The sequence below is a fragment of the Hemicordylus capensis genome, chromosome 2, assembly GCF_027244095.1.
Source record: "Hemicordylus capensis ecotype Gifberg chromosome 2, rHemCap1.1.pri, whole genome shotgun sequence".
NCBI classification, from domain to species: domain Eukaryota; kingdom Metazoa; phylum Chordata; class Lepidosauria; order Squamata; family Cordylidae; genus Hemicordylus; species Hemicordylus capensis.
The window spans coordinates 103,731,626-103,752,343 of record NC_069658.1 but is presented as its reverse complement, the minus strand read 5'-3'; the positions used below and the strand labels follow the sequence as shown (position 1 = coordinate 103,752,343).

General features: G+C 43.6%; 1 protein-coding gene across 1 annotated transcript in view; it reads right to left on the bottom strand.

The window, feature by feature from the left end:
• Positions 1–20,718, bottom strand: part of TRPM6 (transient receptor potential cation channel subfamily M member 6) — a 140,732-nt gene that overhangs the window by 77,266 nt on the left and 42,748 nt on the right. The window contains exons 17-22 of the mRNA XM_053300488.1: positions 20,285–20,419; positions 17,720–17,848; positions 5,412–5,663; positions 4,085–4,259; positions 1,206–1,320; positions 31–230 (exon numbers count right to left, since the gene is read on the bottom strand). Coding sequence (XP_053156463.1) covers positions 31–230; positions 1,206–1,320; positions 4,085–4,259; positions 5,412–5,663; positions 17,720–17,848; positions 20,285–20,419 — 1,006 coding nt within the window. The remainder of the gene's footprint in view (positions 1–30; positions 231–1,205; positions 1,321–4,084; positions 4,260–5,411; positions 5,664–17,719; positions 17,849–20,284; positions 20,420–20,718) is intronic.

Genomic DNA, 20,718 nt, shown 5'->3' with positions numbered 1-20,718 from the left:
CTTATGTAAGAAATACCAGACTCTGCTTACTCAATTCAACGTGTTCCTCCTCTTGATCCAATTCATTTGGTGTCCGGTGGTGACAGAGGCAATTTATGAGGATACCAATGTGGCTCAAGATGATGAAAGGAGGTGGCAGCCATGGTTTTTCATGATAGGTCATGATGTAACGATATCGGTTGTATTTCCAGAGGTTGTGTGATATAGATTTCATATCAAAATAAACATTACTGTGGGTGCCAGTAGAAAGGAGAGGGAAAAGGTTTATCGGAGATCTTTCTAAATAATCTTAACAAGATACCTCTTGCTAAGTATAGTATAGCATTTCAATTAAGGCCATCAAGCTGACGGAAACATCTCCTGCTCATTTCATTTAACAAAATTGAAGAGCTCAGGAGCTTCAATTTAACAAAGGATCTTATGGAATCTGGGCACACATTTATCCTTAAATAGCACTAGTGATCAAATTCATAAATTTTTTTACTAACAAATTTTAAAAAATAACATATTCTAAGAGGTGTTAAATGCAACAAGATTATACAATACACAGAAAACCAAGCATGTTTGGCCTTATTCTGAGTAATATTGTTCAACTGTGAAAAGGCTTGTAGGATTGGTTGTAAGAGATCCTAACGTATAAGGAAACACCAACATACTAAATACAGATAACCTTTCCATATTTATACCTCCACTTTATGTCACAGCTCTTACTCAAAGTTAACAAGCTAACTAGTTTAAGAATAATTTCAAGTGGTGGAAGACCTTTCTTTCATCCATAGATAGCTGAAAATAAAGCTTAAAGCAGGGTACAAAAGCAATTCACTAGAAACAAGCCATAATCTGTTGGGGGTAATGAACAGCCTAACTTGCTTGTAAGATGGAGACATTTGCCCATGGTAAGTGTCAAGACAGACAGAGTCTGCTTAGAGTCACAGTCTTCCATATTTTGTAGCCCCAGAAAGCTGGCTTTTATCTAATTCCTCTTTCAATGAAGCCTCTCCATTCTATCCTTTTTATATTATTTGTCTTATAGAAATAATAGCAACCACCACAATGGTAATATTTTCATTAGCTGTGAAATACAACTTTGAGTCCCCAGCCACAATGGCCAAAGGACTACCATTCCTATTATCTCTAGCTATAATGGCCAAAGTCAAACAACATCTGGGGCCCCAAAGCTGAGAACCCCTACCCTGGATACTTACTTGAAGAAAGCAATCAGCAGATTGACCATGATGATGTACTGTACAAAGAGGTAGACAGCTTGAAGAAATGGTGTCAGGAAGGAACCTGGAGGACAGTCTGGGTTTGTTTCACAAGCTGTATTTTTTTTTTTTTTAAAAAAGGATAGTATTTTTTAATATAAAACTGTCATAGGAGTGGGATGCTAATGAAAAGGCTATCTCCCATCTATAAGCTAAACACTTCAGCCTAAGTAAAACCAAGAGGAAAGCTTCACTGGTTTTAATACTAATGAATCTTAACAGTAATAAATGCAGCTTCTCAAGTGATTTCTCCTGCTCTGAGTTACACACCAATACAGAGAGCTACTACTTTTACAGGTTTAGATAAAAAGAAAATATTGTTTGTTTTAAAAAAGCATATAATACCAAAGTCTATCGCAATTTATACTTTAAAAACCAGGTCAAAACAATCAAAGCAATTTGAAAAGCTATGTCTTGGTTAGAGAATACGACATGTGAAGTATCAAACCCTTTTGTAGTGCCGTCTATATGTGCCTTCAAATACTCTCTATCAAATACTACCACCGTCTCTAAAAAAATCTTATTATTACCCATCATGTAGATAGTAAGTGTGCCTACATCTGCAACCTGAGGCTGAGAGATAATGGTTTGCTCAAGGCTACACAGTACATCTGTGGCTTAAGGGAGATTTGAATTCCAGTTCCTGAATCAAAAAATTCATCCTTAAGTGATAAATCAGTAACCAAGGTTCAGACATGGGCCTCTGCTCCATATTTTATAGACCAGACAAGGCTATGATGAAAAAGCTGCTGTATGGAAGACATCAGGGAGGCTTCCAGACCAAACCACAACAAGCTGCCATGGCTTTTCACCCCATTACAAAATACAGTTCCCTCACTACTGCCATCCAAGATCTCCAACATATACACCCTCATCATGTTTTCCAAATGTTTATTGTTATTACAGCCTTTTCATTAATTCTAAGCACAATGCTTTTAGTTAGAAAACAAATTGTTCAAGTAAGAACGAATCTGCCTACTTTCCATTCACTGTCCCCACAACTGTACCAAATTTGATTTGATGGTCCACAAGTGAGCCTACTTGCACCTCAAATGTTTACACATCAGCCATCTTGAATTGGGGAGAATGAGATAATCACAAACTGTGCCATTGAGGTGTCCCTGTACCTAATTTGGTTTGAAACAGTTAGACAAGTCCACAAGTTAGCCCACTTGCATCTCAAATGTTCACATGTCTGCCATCTTGGACTGGGATGGATTACATCATCACAAACTATGCCATTGGGGCATTCCTATGTATCCCTACAGCTGTAGCAAATTTGGTTTAAATTGGCCAAGTGTTTCATAAGTTAGCCCACTTGCACCTCAAAGGTTTGTGCATCCGCCATCCTGAGTTAGGGTGGATGATATCATCGCAAACTGAACCATTGAGGTATCCCTATCTGTCCCTACAACTGTACCAAATTTGGTTCATTTTGGTCCAGGCGTTGCAGATTTGATGGAGGGGGATAGACACATGGAATGCCAGGTGAGCTCATAAGCCTACTGTAAAGTAGGCTAAAAATGGTCTTGCAACTGGTGGGTGAGCTCAGTCTCTCACTGTTTCCTCTCCTTCTATACTGTTCACTGCTGCCATGTCAAGTGGTTCATATTCTTTCTCCTGTCCTTATGCACTGAAGCCAGACTCTGCCCACTTAGTAGGGGTGTGCAATCCAAATCAGACTCAAAACAGAACCAGGCATGTCCGGTTTTAGTTCTAGCATATTACACACACACACACACACACACACACACACACACACACTCTAACTATGACTCACTGGTGGGCCTGGCAGCCTTGGGGGGTGCTGATGCTGCCATGGGGGGTCTCTGCAGTCTCCCTTCTCCCCCGCCTTCCCCCAGTCCTCTAAGGGCCATTTTGGGGTGTTTGGGGGGCATTCCAACCCTTTCCCTGGTGGTGGTGGCCATTTTGGTGGCAGTCATGACCCAGCCACACAAATGGCCAGGGTGCATGCATGGTGGTCTCCAAAATGGCCACCGCCACCAGGGAAAGGGCTGGAACAACCAAAAAATGGGTCAAAATGGCCCTTAGAGGACTGGGGGAAAGCCGGCAGGGGAGAGGGAGACTAGGGAGACACCACACACAGCCACACCAGCACCTTCAACGGCCGCCGGACCCTCCAGAGAGTCATTATATTAAAAAAGTTAACATTAGAACCTCCGAGCTGGCCCTGAGCTGGCCAGTGGGTTTCAGCTTGAGGTCAAACCCAAGTGGGCCTGGTCTGGCTCAAGGGCGAGCCCTTGTGCTGGACCAGTTCAATGGTGAACAGGCTCAACCTCAAGCCGGTTTGCACATCCCTAGCACTTAGTCTTCTCCAGGACCTTTAAGACCAAGGAAAACGTGCATGTAACTTTCACAGCACTAAACTCCTGTTTCCAGAGGCATAGCTACAATTGAACAAAGAGGGGGGACAAATGTCCCTGGGTGACTAAGGGAGGGAGACCCACAGGCTGAGTGCAACTTCCTTTTTATTCTCCCCTTTGTGCCTCTCTGAAGAAGGGGTCAGGGGTCTACCCTTTTGTCCCAGCATCTACTTCAGCCTTGCTACGCCCCTGCGTGAGTCCTCTGTTTGTAAGACCCCCACAGACAGCCTATCCTAGCTTGCTGTCAGGGCTACTCAGGATTGCTACTCATGCAAAGCAAGCTGGGCAGTGTCAAATTACACCTTTCATTTAATAGGGTGGCAGAGAGCAGCAAAAAATCCCTTAGCATTTCTTACCATCAGTGATGCATATCACTTGTGTTAAGAGATACTGTCTATGATTATCTACATGGCATTTCAATGAAAGCAGACCTACCATCAATTTCTCCTGCATATACTTCACCAAACATCATCCAATAAGGCTGAAATACGATGTCGCGTGCAAGAGTCCATGATGGCTTCGCAGCTGGAGAAAGTATTGCTTTTCGAGACACTCCAAAACTCAACAATACTATGGCCATCATAATTACAATATAGAACATGTTTGCTGTCTGCATGAAAAAGAAAATTAAGCACAGACGTCAGAATGGTATGACTTTCAAAATCAGAATGAAATAAATGGTTTTCTGTTGAAGAGGATGCACCGTTTTGATTTTAATAAACTTGATCTAGCACTTTGAAGAGATAAACAATTGTCTCCTGACAGTCTACTTGGCTTGACCACTGCCATGTTCCTATCCTTTAACTACCAGTTTTGATCCCTGAGCCCCACTGCTTGTCTTCTGATCCTGGCTTCTAGCCTTGTGCCACTTAATGGCCACTGCCCACAGTTCATCCCTGACAGCTGGGCACAAACAAGAGGGAATATGAACTTCCAGAGGTCTTTGGCTAGACACTATTTGAAACAGGACAGGCCTTGGTATAATTTAGCAAGGTAATTCTTATGTTCTTATGGGACAAAAATACCCATAAGAGTTGCCATCCTGACATGTCTCTTTACTCATGAAAGCAAAAGTCAATAGGTGAGGATTCAATAATGAATCTTCACCTGGAACATGGTCAGACAGCAGGCTTTACTGCAAGTTTACTACAAAGCTTTACTGTAAGTTCAAAGTTGCAAAAAACACACAACAAACCTGACCTAAAAAGTGGATTTTTTAACCCCAGATATAAAATGGGCTGCACTCTAATGCATAATGAAAAATCCTAATCATGTCTGAAGTGCTCCCCAATAGCTTGCATAGACCTCGGGGTAAATCTGGCCAATATGTGAACACACAAACTGCATTCTGGAGGAGATGTGAACTAAAAAAACCCATGTGAAACAGCTCCTGCTGAATTTTTGCCAGACATGTTAAAAGAACTGACTCATCCAAAGGACTAGTTCTACTGGCTGGCATTTTAATGTTGACCAACACCTGAATCCATCTGAAAACGCTTTCTGGTGCCTCCCTCTGGAGGGAATAATCTTAAACTTGAACCAGCTTCTGTGGCCAGAAGAAACTGTCATACCCTCACCAGCATATCCCTAATGCACAGTACATTTGTATGAGCTTTAATTCTATAAACTTCTTCAGAGCCAATCTTGGCTGAAAAGCAGGTTAAAAATGAAATGAAATGAAAGGCACAGATGTCCTTCTGAAACAAAAAGCAGCAGCCTCATTAGGAAAAGCTGCTCCGCAGACAAAAACAAAAAAACTTACCATTTTCCCAATCATTGTCAGATATGGACCTGCATGCTGGTTCACAGCAAAGAAATCAAGGAGCCGAGAATACCAGAATATTATATCCAGACAGTAAATTAACCTTCCTGCTGTATAAAGTGGAGGATCAGCCCAGCGCAAGCCAAAACCAGTCATGAACAAGATGATTGCAATAGAATCTGTAAAGTTCCAGTATTCATAAATCCACACTTTCACCTTTTGGCTGAACTTGCCTGGTTCTGAAATAAATACCTAAAAGCAGGGGGAAAGTCATTCGCATTAATATGGCCAATGTGAACCTTACATATTTCTGCAGAGGGTTTTCTACTGTAAGTATACTACAACTGTTTGCATGCTTTTGATATAAAGGATCATGTACCCAATCTCCCATAGAAGTAGCAATGGTTCAATGAAGTTGTGAAGTTGTGTGACTGCTGCAGCACCCTGTGTTCTTAATCATGAAGTATCTCTCCCTGGGTACAGTATTTTTCTTGAAAAACACTATACTCGTAGTCAGTACACAGAGCCAGCGTGGTGTAGTGGTTAGAGTGCTGGACTAGGACCGGGGAGACGCAAGTTCACATCCCCATTCAGCCATGAAACTAGCTGGGTGACTCTGGGCCAGTCACTTCTCTCTCAGCCTAACCTACTTCACAGGGTTGTTGTGAAAGAGAAACTCAAGTATGTAGTACACCGCTCTGGGCTCTTTGGAGGAAGAGTGGGATATAAATGTAAAATAATAAAATATAATAATAATAATAATAATAATAATAATAATAATAATAATAATAATAATACAGGGGGCAGGGCTATGTAGCATATCAGTGCAGGGGTGGGGTTTTCACTTGGCACTGTAACCATGTATACCATACACATTTACTGAACACCTGAATAGGGCTGGTCTCTGTTTCTTTCTTGAAATCCCCTCCCCCATTCGAAATGATAATCCTGTGACTGGTACAATTTTCCTTGCTGTAAAGATGATAGAATTCATGCTTTACCCTTTCTAGATTACATTGCTACAAGTCCTTGCCTGCACAGCCTCTTAGAGGACTTGTCAACTATTCGTTGATCCACATCAACAGAAGAGTGGCATATTTGCCAACAATGATCCATTCTCTATTTTTAAAGAAGTCTCTTGGCACATTCAGTTATAGCTCTACCTAATCAGATTCTCTTCCTGTCTTGAACTGAAGGGCATGTTTGTCTTAGAGATGCCACAGCCCAAACTCCAATTTAAAATGCTTTGAAGTACCTTGTAACGATCAAAACAAAAACAAAAACCTGCTTGGTTTTTTGGAGACCTGCCTGTTATCCTATCTACTGTTACCAAGAGAGCCGGTTTGGGGGCTCCCAGGAGTACCCCTATACCTGGTTTGGGGCTACAGGCTTGTAGTCCCCACATTTTGCTGGTCACATCCCATGGGGCCATGAGATCTCTAATAGGTTTGCATGAGCTAATTCATCAAATACTAGCTTAACCCACACAGAGCATCTGCGTGCTAGTACTTGATTGCTACCCTCACCCCCTGCCACAGCCTCCCTCACCTCAGAGATCTCTCCACTCTCACCTGAGCTGCACTCCTGCTCCTCCTCCTCCATCTGAATGTTTCCATCCCCCTCACCCTTCTTGGTCATTCCCTTTACTAAATCCCCCTCACCCCCTCTTGGTTGTGGCTGTAGTGTTGCTAGCACCTATTGGTCAAGCTGCAGTCCCCTATCCCCAGAGACCTCCCCACCCTCACCCGAGCCTCGCTCCTGCTCCTCCCCACAGGAGCAACACCAGCAGCAGCAGCAGCAGCAGCAGACTGGGCCCTTCCTCACTGCTGCCACTACTATGGACGCTCGTTCCCCTCAGGCTGCTGACAGGCCCGGGCCTGTCTTTCACCCTTCCTTCTTTCTCTCTCCCCCTCCTTTCTTTTTCTCTCTTTCTCTCTCCTCAACTCACTCTTCCCCTCTGTCTTTCTTCGCCTCTCCTTTTTCTTCTTTTTTCTCTCCTTCCTCTCTCTCTGCCTTCAGATCTTGTTCATCTTGTTTCCTCATTTAATTCATACAACAGCAGCCTCCTTCTCCTGAAGGGGCTCTTTCCTCCCTCATGACCCCTCTCTTCGCAGACCTCTGCTCGCTCTCTCTCTTTTCATCCCTCTCCTCTACAATCAAAAACATCTTCCGACCAGTAACAGTTGCATCCCAACTGTCCTTAATCATCACAGGCTCCTCCTCCCTATCTGCATATGGAATCTCCACTGCCCAATCACCACAGTGCTTCTGCTTGTGAACTCTTGTGAGAGCTGCCATGCAGGGGATTAGCCATGGGTACACCTTCGAGAATTATATATATAGAAGATAGAGGTCGCTTGGCATGTAGCCTAGGAAATGGTGGCTCTCAAGTCAAGTTTAATTTTGGGATTGCAGGAGGACCTTCCTGCATATGCCCCCGTGGTTGCTTTCAGGTGGGGAAACCAGAGCATATGTGATTTAATCAAGTGCTATTCTTTTCAAGAATTAGCCAAGTAGTCTCCCTGTGTTGGCACATCGGATCTGGCCAAGTTATCTCCTCAGGAAGGAGCAATAAGAGGTAGCAGGTCATCTCCTTTGCTAACAAGCATGTTAATGGCTGCTCAGGGAAAGGGAAGCAAGTTTGATAACATTCTTAGTCACTCCCAAGTATTCTAAAAAGACACGAGATAAGCCCAGATGTGCCCATTATGTTTCACCCTACACAGGTCTCTCAGACTTATTCACCCTTTGTACTGAAGGGAAGTATACTCAGCAAATTTGAACAGGACAAAGATGTGTCCTGTACTTTGTCCCTGTTGTCCACCTTTTCAGAAAGGTGGAATCAGCATAATTCCCTTGGGCAAGATTTTGGCTATTATTAATCATGACACAATCAATTCATGTGTCTCTCCTTTGGATTCACCAGGTGTCTCTTCCTCAGATTTGTCAGCTGCCTGTCGTCACGTCTTTCTTGGCTTTGGCACCTCCATCTTGCCTTGCCTTGGCTCGGCTCGACTCTCACTCCTGTCTTGCTTGGCACCTCCAGGCTGGCCCTTTATCCTAACCTGGTATGCACAGCCCTCTTGGCTGCAAGATCCTGGGCTCCCGAGATCAGATCCCCTTTGGATTTCTCTTGGTTTCCTGACTGCCTGGTCCCTGGGTTCTTCCTCCCGCCTTTTGCCTGCCCCAGAGAAGAGAGGTCCCTCGATATTGACCGAGCTACAAGGGTCCGAACACCCCACCGGATGGGTCTAGGTAATAGCTAACCCCTGTTCTCAAAGCTCTCACTCCCTTCCTTCTTGCTTCTTCTAAAATCCAAAGCTGTTCTCTCCAAAGACCATTTCTCTCTAGTAAGCCTTGAGTGAACTTAATTCAGAAACTCAAGCCAAATTGCCTCCTTGTGAGACAATTAGTCCTTTTAATCCCTTAGTCTTGCTAGTGTTTGTTATTTAAATACTGTTGCCTATTAATCTTTATTTCTCTTCCTGTACGTCCAAACCCTCCAATAAACCTGATTTTATTTTTGAACTCTAACCTCTCTGTTCAGTTCTTCCCACAACCAGAGTGTTGCACAACATTATTCTAAAGTGGGCTGCTCCATTCAAGCTTGCTAATTCCCGCACAAAAGCCCAAAATGTAGCCAAGGTTATCTGCCTTGGAGCAGTTCCATTAACACTTCCCAGGGCACTATAGAAAGACATTTGTTTAAGAAATATTGTATTTTTCTAATTTTATTTATTTTTTAAAATCCTTTTTAGGCATCTGTAGAAATATTTTCTTCTTTAACTTCAACTGTCATATAACATCTGTCTTTCTTTTCTTCTTAATTGCAAGTGGCAATGCAGCCCTTCATTGTTACAAGGTACTTCAAAGTATTTTAAAATGCTTTAGTCGTGCCATCCAGTACTGACACATAAATTGTTGAGGATTATTTATACAATAGAATTTAAGATGCTCCTAAAGAGCCACCTAATGGTGCAGCAGGAAAGCAACCTGCCTAGAGAGCAGGAGGCCCAGAGAAGAGTTGGTTCGAATCCCCGCTGGTGTGTTTCCCAGAATATGGGAAACTCCTATATCGGGCAGCAGCGATAGAGGAAGGTACTGAAAGGCATCATCTCATACTGCATGGGAGAAGACAATGGTAAACCACTCCTGTATTCTACCAAGAAAACCACATGGCTCTGTGGTCACCAGGAGTCGACACTGACTGGACAGTACAATCTTTCCTTTCCTAATGGCCTGCAAACAAGTTGCTGGCAACAGTGGCAGCTTATGTGAGTGCCGCTGGGAGGCACCTTTAATTTTATTTATTTATTTTTATTTATTGTTAAATTTATACCTCACCTTTCATTAAGAAAATCTCAAGGCGGCTTAATTGTAATTTAGTAGGTGCTTACCTCCCGTAGCACCACACCTGAAAGCTTTTCTCAGCAGCGGTGCACCACCCAGCACCCGCTGTGGCAGAGGATCGGCTCCACCACTCAGCTGGCCTTCAGCTGAGTGGTGGAGCCGATCCTCTGACCAGGTGCAGTGGTATGGGAGGCAAGCACCTACTAATATACAATTAGGTGCCTCTCCCTCCACCCCTGGCAGCACCTGCATCAACCACCACTGGCTGGCAAGCAAGCCAATCTATGGATATATTTTGCAAATTTTGGGACTTTGCCCGGGGTGCGGGGAGGAACTCTGTTTGTCCCAACATATCCATTACATATAGACAATGCAGAAAGACTAAGACTTAAGTTTTCACTTGGTGACCTTGAGCCCGTCATTCAGCCTAATCTACTTCACAAGGTCATAGGAACATAGGAAGCTCCCTTCTCCAGAGTCAGAGCATTGGTCCATCTAGCTCAGTGTTGTCTACACTGAGTAGCAGCAGCTTTTCAAGGTTTCAGGCAGGAGTCTTTTCTAGCCCTTCCTGGAGATGCCAGGGATTGAACCTGGGACCTTCTGCATGCGAGCAGATGTTCTGCCACTGAGCTACTGCCCCATCCCAGTCTTGGTGAAGATAAAAGAGAGGAGGGAGAACCATGCATACCATTCTGAGCTCTTTGCAGGGAGGGCACGATATAAATTTAAAAAATAAACACACACACTCTTCCTACTGAAATCTATTCCTTCTTCAGTTGTTGATTATTTCACTACAGTGAATACAGGGTAAATCAGTTAAGCACATGTGCTTATTTTCTTTTTAACTAGGGTTTTGTTGAAATGGAAAGAAAAGGTTGTAATTGACAATGAATACTGCATGCACTCCAGGAGGTATGGAAAAAAGCAGACTGGCCCTTGGAAATGAAGAAGTAAATGAGTTTTCCTTTGGTGCTAACATAAGAGAACCAATCTTTGTCTTTTATCAAGGGCATGCTGATCCTGACAAAGGGGGGGTTTCAAAATTGGTAAGGTGGAAAATGGCAAGCTTTTTTGTAACCAATAAAGGTGCCCCAAAGGGCTTGTTCAGCTTTGCCAAGCAAAAGTAGAATCTTTGGAAGGCCATAAACAAGTTTCTTACATATTATACAGGAAAGCTCAATTAGACACAGCTAAGATCACATTGATAAGGAACAAGTGAAAGTGTGATGTTAAAATATTAGCCTACAGACCTTAAAAAAGAGAGAGACACAGTATATAAATAACTTTATGTATATGAGCCCATTGAACTGAATGTTGCTATTATGTGTAATAATATTTAAAGGAATGGAGGCCTGAGGGTAGCAATTATGCGATAGAATCTAAAGGAAAATCATCTCCAGCACTGCACATAGCAAACCCCTGAGAAGTTAATTAAGCAAGTATAAGACACAGTGTCCTGCAAAATTTTATGCAGCAGACCAGAACCAGTACACAAGTTAAGCAATTGCTATATAAAATAATTGCCTAGTGGTATTATGTGAGCCTTTTTATGTAGCATAAAAATAGTGTTAAGCAACATTGTGATTCACTGAGTGTTCTGCAGGTTGCCATAATACATCGCAGTCACTTGTACACCTATTAGGGATCTTTAATTTGCAAGGAAGGGGGCACCCTCTGAAGGCTTTTAGGTCCAGGTTCCAAAATTACCTATGTGCACCTCTGTCTACCACCATTAAGACTGCAACCAAAAATCCTAGAATTCTTATTTTATGATCCTACACTTGACACCTAAAAGGTAAAATGTCACATAAAGGAGGGAGAGAGGGGAACCTACTGCTGGACCCAGCACAGATTGGAGCCAAGGGGAACCAAGGACCCCTGAGGAACAGCCTGAGACTGTTGCTTCTGAAATCATCGTGCCTGCAGAGGCTGGAGTACTGTGGAACTCCATATTCCCCAACTGGACTCCTACCCTCACTTCTGGATGCAGCACCATCACCTCTGGAGCCTCAAGAGCACAGGGGGCGATGGCCCTATGCCAGGGCTACACAACTTCAGCCCTCCAGCTGTTGACTACAACTCCCATACATTCACAACAGCAGCTAGTCAGGAATTATGGGGGTTGTGGTCTAACATCTGCAGAAGGGTCAACATTGTGCAGCCCTGTCCTAATAGTTTAGTGTCAAAGTTCAGAGCTGAAGATGCAGTACTCATTTAACAGTCCAAGGCTTCAATCAGCCCTGTTCAGGAGGAGGAGGGCAACTAGTAACGTTCTGGATCAGGGACTTGCTGAGGCTTCAGGAAAAGGAAGTGCTTCAGGACACACAATAAAACCCTTCAGTCTCTGTTTGGCTTGACAGCTATATGAGGGCCAAACTACACATGACATTAGGCCCACTATTAGGCCCAACAGGCTTGTTTTTAATTGACTAAATAGCAGCTGGATTGGAGCCCCTCCTAGATTTGGACCCACTGCCATGATCCTGATCAAGGAGCTTGCACATGCTATTTAACAAGGCAAAAACTCCCATTGATGCAAATGGGGGGTTCTTTTCTGGATCAGTCCCAAGGCCTATCTAATCTAACATCCTGTTTCACACAGTGGCCCACCAGATGCCTCTGGGGAGCTCACAGGCAAGAGGTATATGCATGCCCTCTGTCCCGCTGCTGCTCCCCTACAACTGGTATGGTATTGAGAAGCATCATGCTTCTGAGGCTGGAGGTGATCCACAGCCAGCAGACTAGTAGCCATTGATAGAGCTGTCCATGAATTTCAATAAGCCCCTTTTAAAGCCATCCAAGTAAGTGGCCAGCAGCACATCCCATGGCAAAGAATTCCATAGATTAATTAATTATGTGCTGTGTGAAAAAGTACTTCCTCTTGTAGGTTCAAAATTTCCCGACCTTCAGTTTCATGTGATGACCCCTGGTTCTAGTGTTGTGAAGTACCATAGATTTTTATAAGGGCATTATAATATTAGCATTTTTATTTTCAACCCCCTTCCTAATGACTCCCAGCATGGAATTGGCCATTTTCCACAGCTGCCACACACTGAGTCAATACTTTCAGTGAGCTGTCCACCACGACCCCAAGATCTCTCTCCTGGTCAGACACTGACAGCTCAGATCCCATCAGCATATATATGAATTGGGGGGGGGGTTCGCCCCAATATGCTTACGTATTGAATCACATTTGCTTGCTTACATTGAACCACGTTGACCATTTTGTTGCCTACTCCCCCCCCCCCAGTTTGGAGAGATCTTTTTGCAGCTCCTCACAATCTGTTTTGGATTTCATTACCCTAAATACTGTAGTTTATTGTCATCTGCAAATTTGGCCACTTCACTGCTTACCCCAACTTCTAGATGATTTATGAAAAAGTTAAAGAGCACTGGCCCCAGTGCCTACTTCCCTCCCTTCTGAAAACTGTCTATTTATTCCTACCCTGTTTCCCATCCTTCAACCAGTTACCAATCCACACATGAACCTGTCCCCTTATTCCATTACTGCTAAGTTTACCAAAGAGCCTTTGGTGGGGAACTTTGTCAAAAGACTTTGGAAGTCCAAGTATACTATGTCAGCCGCATCACCTTTATCGACATGCCTGTTGAGACTCTCAAAGAACTCCAAAAGGTTAGTGAGGCAAGACTTGCCCTTGCAGAAGCCATGCTGGTTATCTTTCAGCAAGTCCTTTTCTTCTATATGTTTAACAATTTTGTCCGTAAGTATGTTTTCCATCAATTTACCCAGCACCGAAGTTAAGCTGACGAGCCTGTAATTTCCCAGATCGCCCCGGATCCCTTTTTGAAAATTGGAGTTACATTGGCTACTTTCCAGTCCTCTGGTACAGAGCCTGCTTGTAGGGACTAGTTACATATTTTTGCTAGGAGATCAGCAACTTCACATTTGAGTACCTTCAGAACTCTTGGGTGGATGCCATCTGGCCCTGGTGATTTGTTAACCTAGTTTTCCATGACAGTTTAGAACAGTGATTCTCAAACTTGGGTCCTCAGGTGTTATTGGACTTCAACTCCCATAATCCCCAACCAAAGGCCACTGAGGCTGGGGATTATGGGAGTTGAAGTCCAATAACACCTGAGGACCCAAATTTGAGAATCACTGGTTTAGAATATCTTCCCTTGTCACCTCAAATTGGCCCACTTCTTCAGCCGCTAAACCTGAAAAGCTCAATTCTGGAGAGGGTGTATGGATGGAATCCTCCACCCTGAAGACAGATGCAAAGACCTCATTTAGCTTCTCTGAAATCTCCTTATTGTCCTTAATAATCCCTTTCATGCCCTCATCATCTAAGGGGCAAATTGCCTTCTACTTCTATCCTTTAGGAGAGGAGATCTGGTCTTGTGGTAGCAAGCATGACCCTTAGCTAACAGGGTCTGCCCTGGTTGCATATGAATGGGAGACTAGAAATGTGAGCACTGTAAGATATTCTCCTCATTCCCCTCAGGAGATGGAGCCACTCTGGGAAAAGCAGAAAGTTTCAAATTGCCTCCCTGGCTACTCCAAGATACGGCTGAGAGAGATTCCTGCCTGCAAATTGAAGAAGCTGCTACCTGTCTGTGAAGACAATACTGAGCTAGATAGACCGATAGTCTGACTCAGTATATGGCAGCTTCCTATGTTCTGATATATTTAAAGAAGTTTTTGTTAAACCCCTTGACACTTCTAGCTATATGCTCCTCAAACTATCTTTTTGCATCCCTTATTGTCTCCATGCATTTCCTTTGCCAGAGTTTATGTTCCTTTCTGTTTTCTTCATTTGGGCAGGACTTCCATTTTATGAAGGAAGTCTTCCTTTTATAGCTTCCCAGACTCTACTTATTAGCCACGCTGACATCCTCCTGAACTTGATGGTACCTTTCCTCCTTCTTGGTACACATTCCAACTGAGCTTCAATTATTGTGGCTTTAAATACATTCCATGCTTTTTGGAGTGATTTGACCTTCTTGACCTTCCCTTTCAACTTCCTTTTTACCAGCCCTCTCATTTTTGAGAAGTTTCCTCTTCTGAAGTCCAAGGCATTTGTGTTGGACTTCCTTGACAATTCTCCACTTGCATATATGCTGAACTGGATCACACTATGGTCACTGCTACCCAATAGTTCTGCAACTCTGACATCTTGCACCAGGTCCTGGGCACCACCCAGGATTAGTTCTAAGGACACAATCTCTCTGGTTGGTTCCGCAACTAACTGTTCTAAGGCACAGAACAGAATGGAGACCTGTGACAGGTGTCTCCCTAGCTGAGAGAGAGGGCATTTTGGGAACAGCCAGACTGTAGTCACTTACCCTGAACCCGTAAAGGTGTGGGTTGAAGGCATACTCTCTTCTGAATTTAGCATGCGTGCCAGACTGCATCCGGGAGAAAGCTCCCTCAGCCCTGGCAGGGTCAATGGAGATGCCCTAGATGTAGGTGAATGAACATTTACAGAATTTCCCTCGATGCCGGGCCCAACGTCGGGGTCGACGCCGGGCCCAACATCAAGTATAACTGCCACAGTCGACTCCGGAGCAGTGAAGTTTTCAGATGTCGACATCGAAGTGGTATCGATGCCAACCGGTCGACGTCGAAGGCACCGCTGGCTCTTCTCTAACCCCCCTCGACGCTGAGTGGTCTCAATGTTGAGGCCGTGGAGTCAGTGGAGATTGGTGTGGTGTCGGCGCCGGGGATAAGGAAGCTGCTCAGCATTGAGGAATCACGTAATCCTGAAGCCCTGAAGGCGAAGGAGTATGCTCTGCATTCCGTTCCAGTTGTGTGTGCTTGTGTTTCTTAGGTGGTGGCTCCTGCGTCAAAGGTTTATCCTTGTGCTTTCTCTTCTGGCTTGAATGGCGATCCTCCGGCCACTTAAATGGGGCTAAGGTGCCAGATGTTGAAGCGGTCGACGCCGTAGCTTTTGAAGCTGATACAGATGTTGAAGCCGTCGACACCGTAGCCTTCGAAGCCGATTTTGTGGAGCCTGCCTCCGCCGGGACTTTAGACGGCACTTACGAAGCAGGACCCAGCAATGCCCCCTCGGTAGCCATCTTAGGTGCTAGAGACTCCTCGAGCAAATACACTCTAAGGCGTGCTGCACGATTTTTCAGTGTCTGCTTGTTAAAGGTAACGCAGACTGAGCAGGCTTTCGTGTTGTGCTTCTCTCCCAAACAAAACAAGCAGAGGGCATGGCCGTCTGTTGAGGGGATCTTTCCACAGCAGTTGGTACACCGCTTAAAGGTTGTTTTGTCCTTAACAGATTTCCCCGAACCATCTGCCTTACCAGGTTTTTCGCTAATTTTAGAGAAGAGTAGTCGTCCGTTCCGTTGTCAGAGGGGGATATCAGAGATTGAAACCAAATCCGAAGGAGTGTCCGTATCCAAAGCCGAGTCTGTATTCAAAAGTTTCAAGCCGTTTAAGTCTCAAACAATGCCAAGTCCAAAGGAGTATCCAAAGAATAGTCAGAGTCCGTTTCCAATGTTCAAAGATCCGAAAATACGAAAAACAAACTTTCTCCGAGTAGCAAATTGTCTCCGAGTACTGATCGCAATGGCGATAAGAAAGAAACTGATTGCAGAGACACCCAACCGCCACTAGAGGCTACTACAGTCACGTGCAACAGGGGGTTGCCGGCGTCACGAGTTGCTAACGAATTCTACCCGAAGCTGATCTGCGCAGGCGCAGAACCCACTATTTATGGATGATGGAACCACTATCCAGATTGTGAATTTACCCAGTCTATGTGTGGGTAGTTGAAGTCACCCTATATTTTATTTTATTTTAATTTTCTATACTGCCTAATAGAAATCTCTAGGCAATGTACAGATTAAAACATAATATAAAATATATTACTGCCCTGTCTCTCTTTGATGCCTCTCTTGTTTGCTTATCCAACTCCAGGTCACTCTCAGCGTTTTGATCTGTAGGGTGATAGCACATCCCTAGTAACACATTTCCTTCCAGTCCTTGTAATATTACCCATAATGATTCTGTGGAGGACTCCGGTCCACCTAGGTTTTCTTGCTTGTTGGAATCTATCCCTTCTTTGATATACAATGCTACTCCTCCCCCAATCCACCCCTCCCTGTCCATTCTGTAGAGTTTATATCCAGGAATAACTGTGTCCCACTGTTTCTCACCGTTCACCAGGTTTCCATTACACCCACTATATCTAGTAACCAAGCACTCCAGCTCACTCATCTTCGCTCAGAGGCTTCTGGCATTAGTCTATAGACACCTATGCGCCAAGTCACTCACCTGGTGTTGGTGTGTGCTATCTCCCTTTGCAGTCTTTTTGGCCAGCTGTCATGTGTTTCCTTCTACTCAACTCCTGGCTCTACTCTGTCCCCTTCTGGTTAATCTGAAAGATGTGCACTCTGCACCTTAGGGGATTTTGCTGGTTGTACCAAATGCCTCCCAGTTCCTGTCAACAATTCCCCAGGTGTCATTTTAAATAGCTGCTGCAGAGCCCCTAATCTGAACTGGGACCGTGCTGAGGAGGTAAGCTTAAGTCCCCTATGCCCCATCACTATTGACCCAATCTGATTGCTATTTACTCCATTAAAAACAAACCCATCCACTCTAACAATGGGCTTAACATCATGTTGCTCTTGGACAGCTCTGCAAAGCCAGCTCTTGATAATCAGCACCCCTGCGATCCCTCACCAATAACCTTCTGTCAGACTGCTCCTCAACCTCAGTAGCAAATGGAAATCGGGCATAGCATAATTTTCGAAAAGCTCCATATCCAACAATCCCTTTCAGAGTAAACTAGTTTGGAAGTCTATTTATAAAAATTGCAGTCATAATTATGCATGAGCTATGTTTAAAATACATAGCAATTTCCTTCTCCTTATATACCCCATATATAAGGAGGGAGAGGGAGAGTCTGTGTGTGTGTGTGTGTGTGTGTGTAAATTTTTAAGTCCTACACAAAAAGATAGCAGTAAAATTAAAAAGGGCCTACCTCTCTGACTTTTTCAATGGAGGTGGTGAAAATGTAGATGCTCACAAGCCATTCCTGCACACTGGGTGTTGGTTCCATCTTCACCAAGACAGTGTAAGTGAACAGCATGAGAAATGTTAAATAGGCCATCTACAGAACACACAATACACATTCCAGGTAAACAAATAGCTGTGACAAAAAATTAGAAAATAGAAGTTCACACAATGTTTTTTTGTACTTGTGTGGGTTCTCCAATGTGGGTTCAAATGAGCAATGAAGAGAAAGAGGACGCTAGCTCCCAAAAGGCACTTTCTTTCTCTCTTCCCCCTCCAAATACACACACACTGTATATACACATACAATTAAATATGAAACTAACTCTTTTTAGATGCTATTCTAAGAGATGCTGTACTCAGGTGCAGCATCTTGAATGGGGCTGGAGGCCCACCCCATCCCCATCACTCACCTCCTCAGCCCTCCGCTCACTAGAGATGTGCATGAACTTGTTCAGCAGTCCTTTTCTAGACCGCCGGACCAGTTCAGAGTTCAGGCATTCAGCCGATTCGGTGGCAGGGGAGGTTACCTTTAAGGAGCAGAGAGGGTACCCTTACCCCCTTGCCACATTTTCCCCCACCAGCACTGTCTCCAAAATCGCTGGCATGGGGTGGCAATGTACCTCCTTGCCACCCCAGTCAGCATCGTACTGAAAGTTGCCAGTACATGTGCACACGTCATACATGCATTCACACACACCGGCCACGCAGAGGCCATTGGGCATGCACGGCGGTCTCCAAAATCACCGCTGCCACTGGAAGAAGAGCTGGAATGGCCTGAAAACAGGTGGAACCAGTCCTTTTTAGAATGGGAGAAGGCTGATGGCAGAAACACACACCCCTCACAGCTATCACCATTGACCCAGACCCAGTGGTGAATGTTAAAAGGTTTGGGGGGGGTGTTTGTTTTTACACACATTTAACTTAGAACCCCCGAACTCGAATTCGAATCAAGCCAGGGGTATGTTTGGGGGGCACAAAACTAAACCGAACCAGTTCAAACTAGTTTTGTGTACACCCCTAATATATAAACTAAATATCAGTTTATTTTATTTGAGGCAGAAAATCTGACAGCCTACTCCCAAGTTGTGGAATCTATACCACTAGAGTAAATTCTCTTTGATGAGCAACTACTTTGGGTTTGTTCAAAAATAATTGTGGGGTCATTTGTAGTGTTCAAAGGTATCTCATTTAATTTCTGTACTTTATTCAGTAGATTACATCATTATTTCTTCCATTCTGCTTCTATAAGTTCAGGATTGTATAGGAGTTTGACTGTTGTTTTGTTAAGTGGATATACTATGCTACAACATGACTTTATTATATATTACTATTTTATTATCATGTTTGTGTCCTGGTCTATATATTGATTTCCTTTATTAACTTAGTTTTCTTTCTCTAAGGTATTACTGTGTAAAGATATGGTATTATGGTTATTCATATTTAGTTTTTATTTATTACAGCACCTCGGAAGGCAGCTTGCTAAAATGTTTTATATAGAACCATATCTTTATGTTAATTTTTTATCACTTTTTTGGGAGTTTGCCTCCTCTTTTCTTTTGTTGCTGCTGTGAGTTCTTCCCTCATTTCTCTTTTGGTATGTATAAGTAGCCATAGTTCACTATGGCAGCTTCCAGCATCCAGGGGAACAGATACATAATATGCCACCAAGATTATCGAAATTACCGTGGTCAAGACCTATCAGTTCTAGACTCACACATTACAGTTGTCCAAACAAGCCTACAGTGAGTGAGAAGAGCCTGTGTAGGTGAAAATGTACTGTGTGAACCAGCCCTAGGAAGGCAGCCAAACAAGAAAAACAACAAAAATAATCTAATCAAACGTATATTGAGGGAACCAACAGATATTTATCACAGGTACAAGCTATGGAAATCAACAAAACAATACCAATGCAAAATGTCATTGATTAGTTCCCTTTTCTTATTAATCCATATTCCAAACAATTTGGTCAAATACATATATACTGGTGGGGTTTTTTGGCTCTCTTTCCTGTTCAGAATATCAGTCCATTTCGAACAGGACTTTTTTTTCATCTGCCTACCAGAAAATTAAAATATAGTCAACTATTTAAAATCATTGGCTGACATGCAGACTAACAAAGCAGCGATAACACAGGAGGAGCACCAGCGCTTCTGAAGAGTTCCACTACTCATGTTGCTGGGGGCGGTGGGAAGCATTCTGTGCCACCCTGTGGGTGGCCTCAGGGGCATTTTCAAGTGACACAAAGTGCTTCTGGGGAAGGGGAGGCTGCCAAAAACTGCCTGCTCGCCCCCAACAAGCACCAGAGCAGCATTAGTCTGGGACTCAGTCTTTAGAAGCACTGGTGCTACTCTGGTGCGTCTGCTGTAGCACTGAGGCTTTGTTAGTCTGGATGCCAGCTACTGCTTAAAATGCCTAAGTTAATTCTGTCAGTTTCTCATTCTCTGCCAAAAGTGACTCCATTTCAGCAGTAAATGAATCTATGGTGATAAGAATTTGAGTGAAATTGTTTACAATATAAACAATAACTGACCGTGTGAAACCAGAACTTGACAATTGGGGCATTGTAGAATTCGTATACTTTCCTTGTCCCAGAAAGCCTTCCATGCTCATTGTTGACGGGAATTTTGTCTTGTTTGTCAACTCCTTTCTCTAAATCATAATTGTTCTTTATAAGAAAATAAAGTTTTAGTGAAAATTCAACTACATAAACCAATTTGTAATATTCAGAGTGTGTGTGTGTGTGTGTGTGTGTGTGTGTGTGTGTGTGTGTGTGTGTGTGTGAGAGAGAGAGAGAGAGAGAGAGAGAGAGAGAGAAATCTGGAACAATAATTTGTTGGATTATACTGTACTGAATAATAATCTATTATATTAATTCTCCTGGGTGTGCCTTGGAATGTGCGTCCCAGAGCCCAGCTGATTGGCTGGGTGGCGGATGCACCTGATTGGCTGAGGCGCACCCAGGAG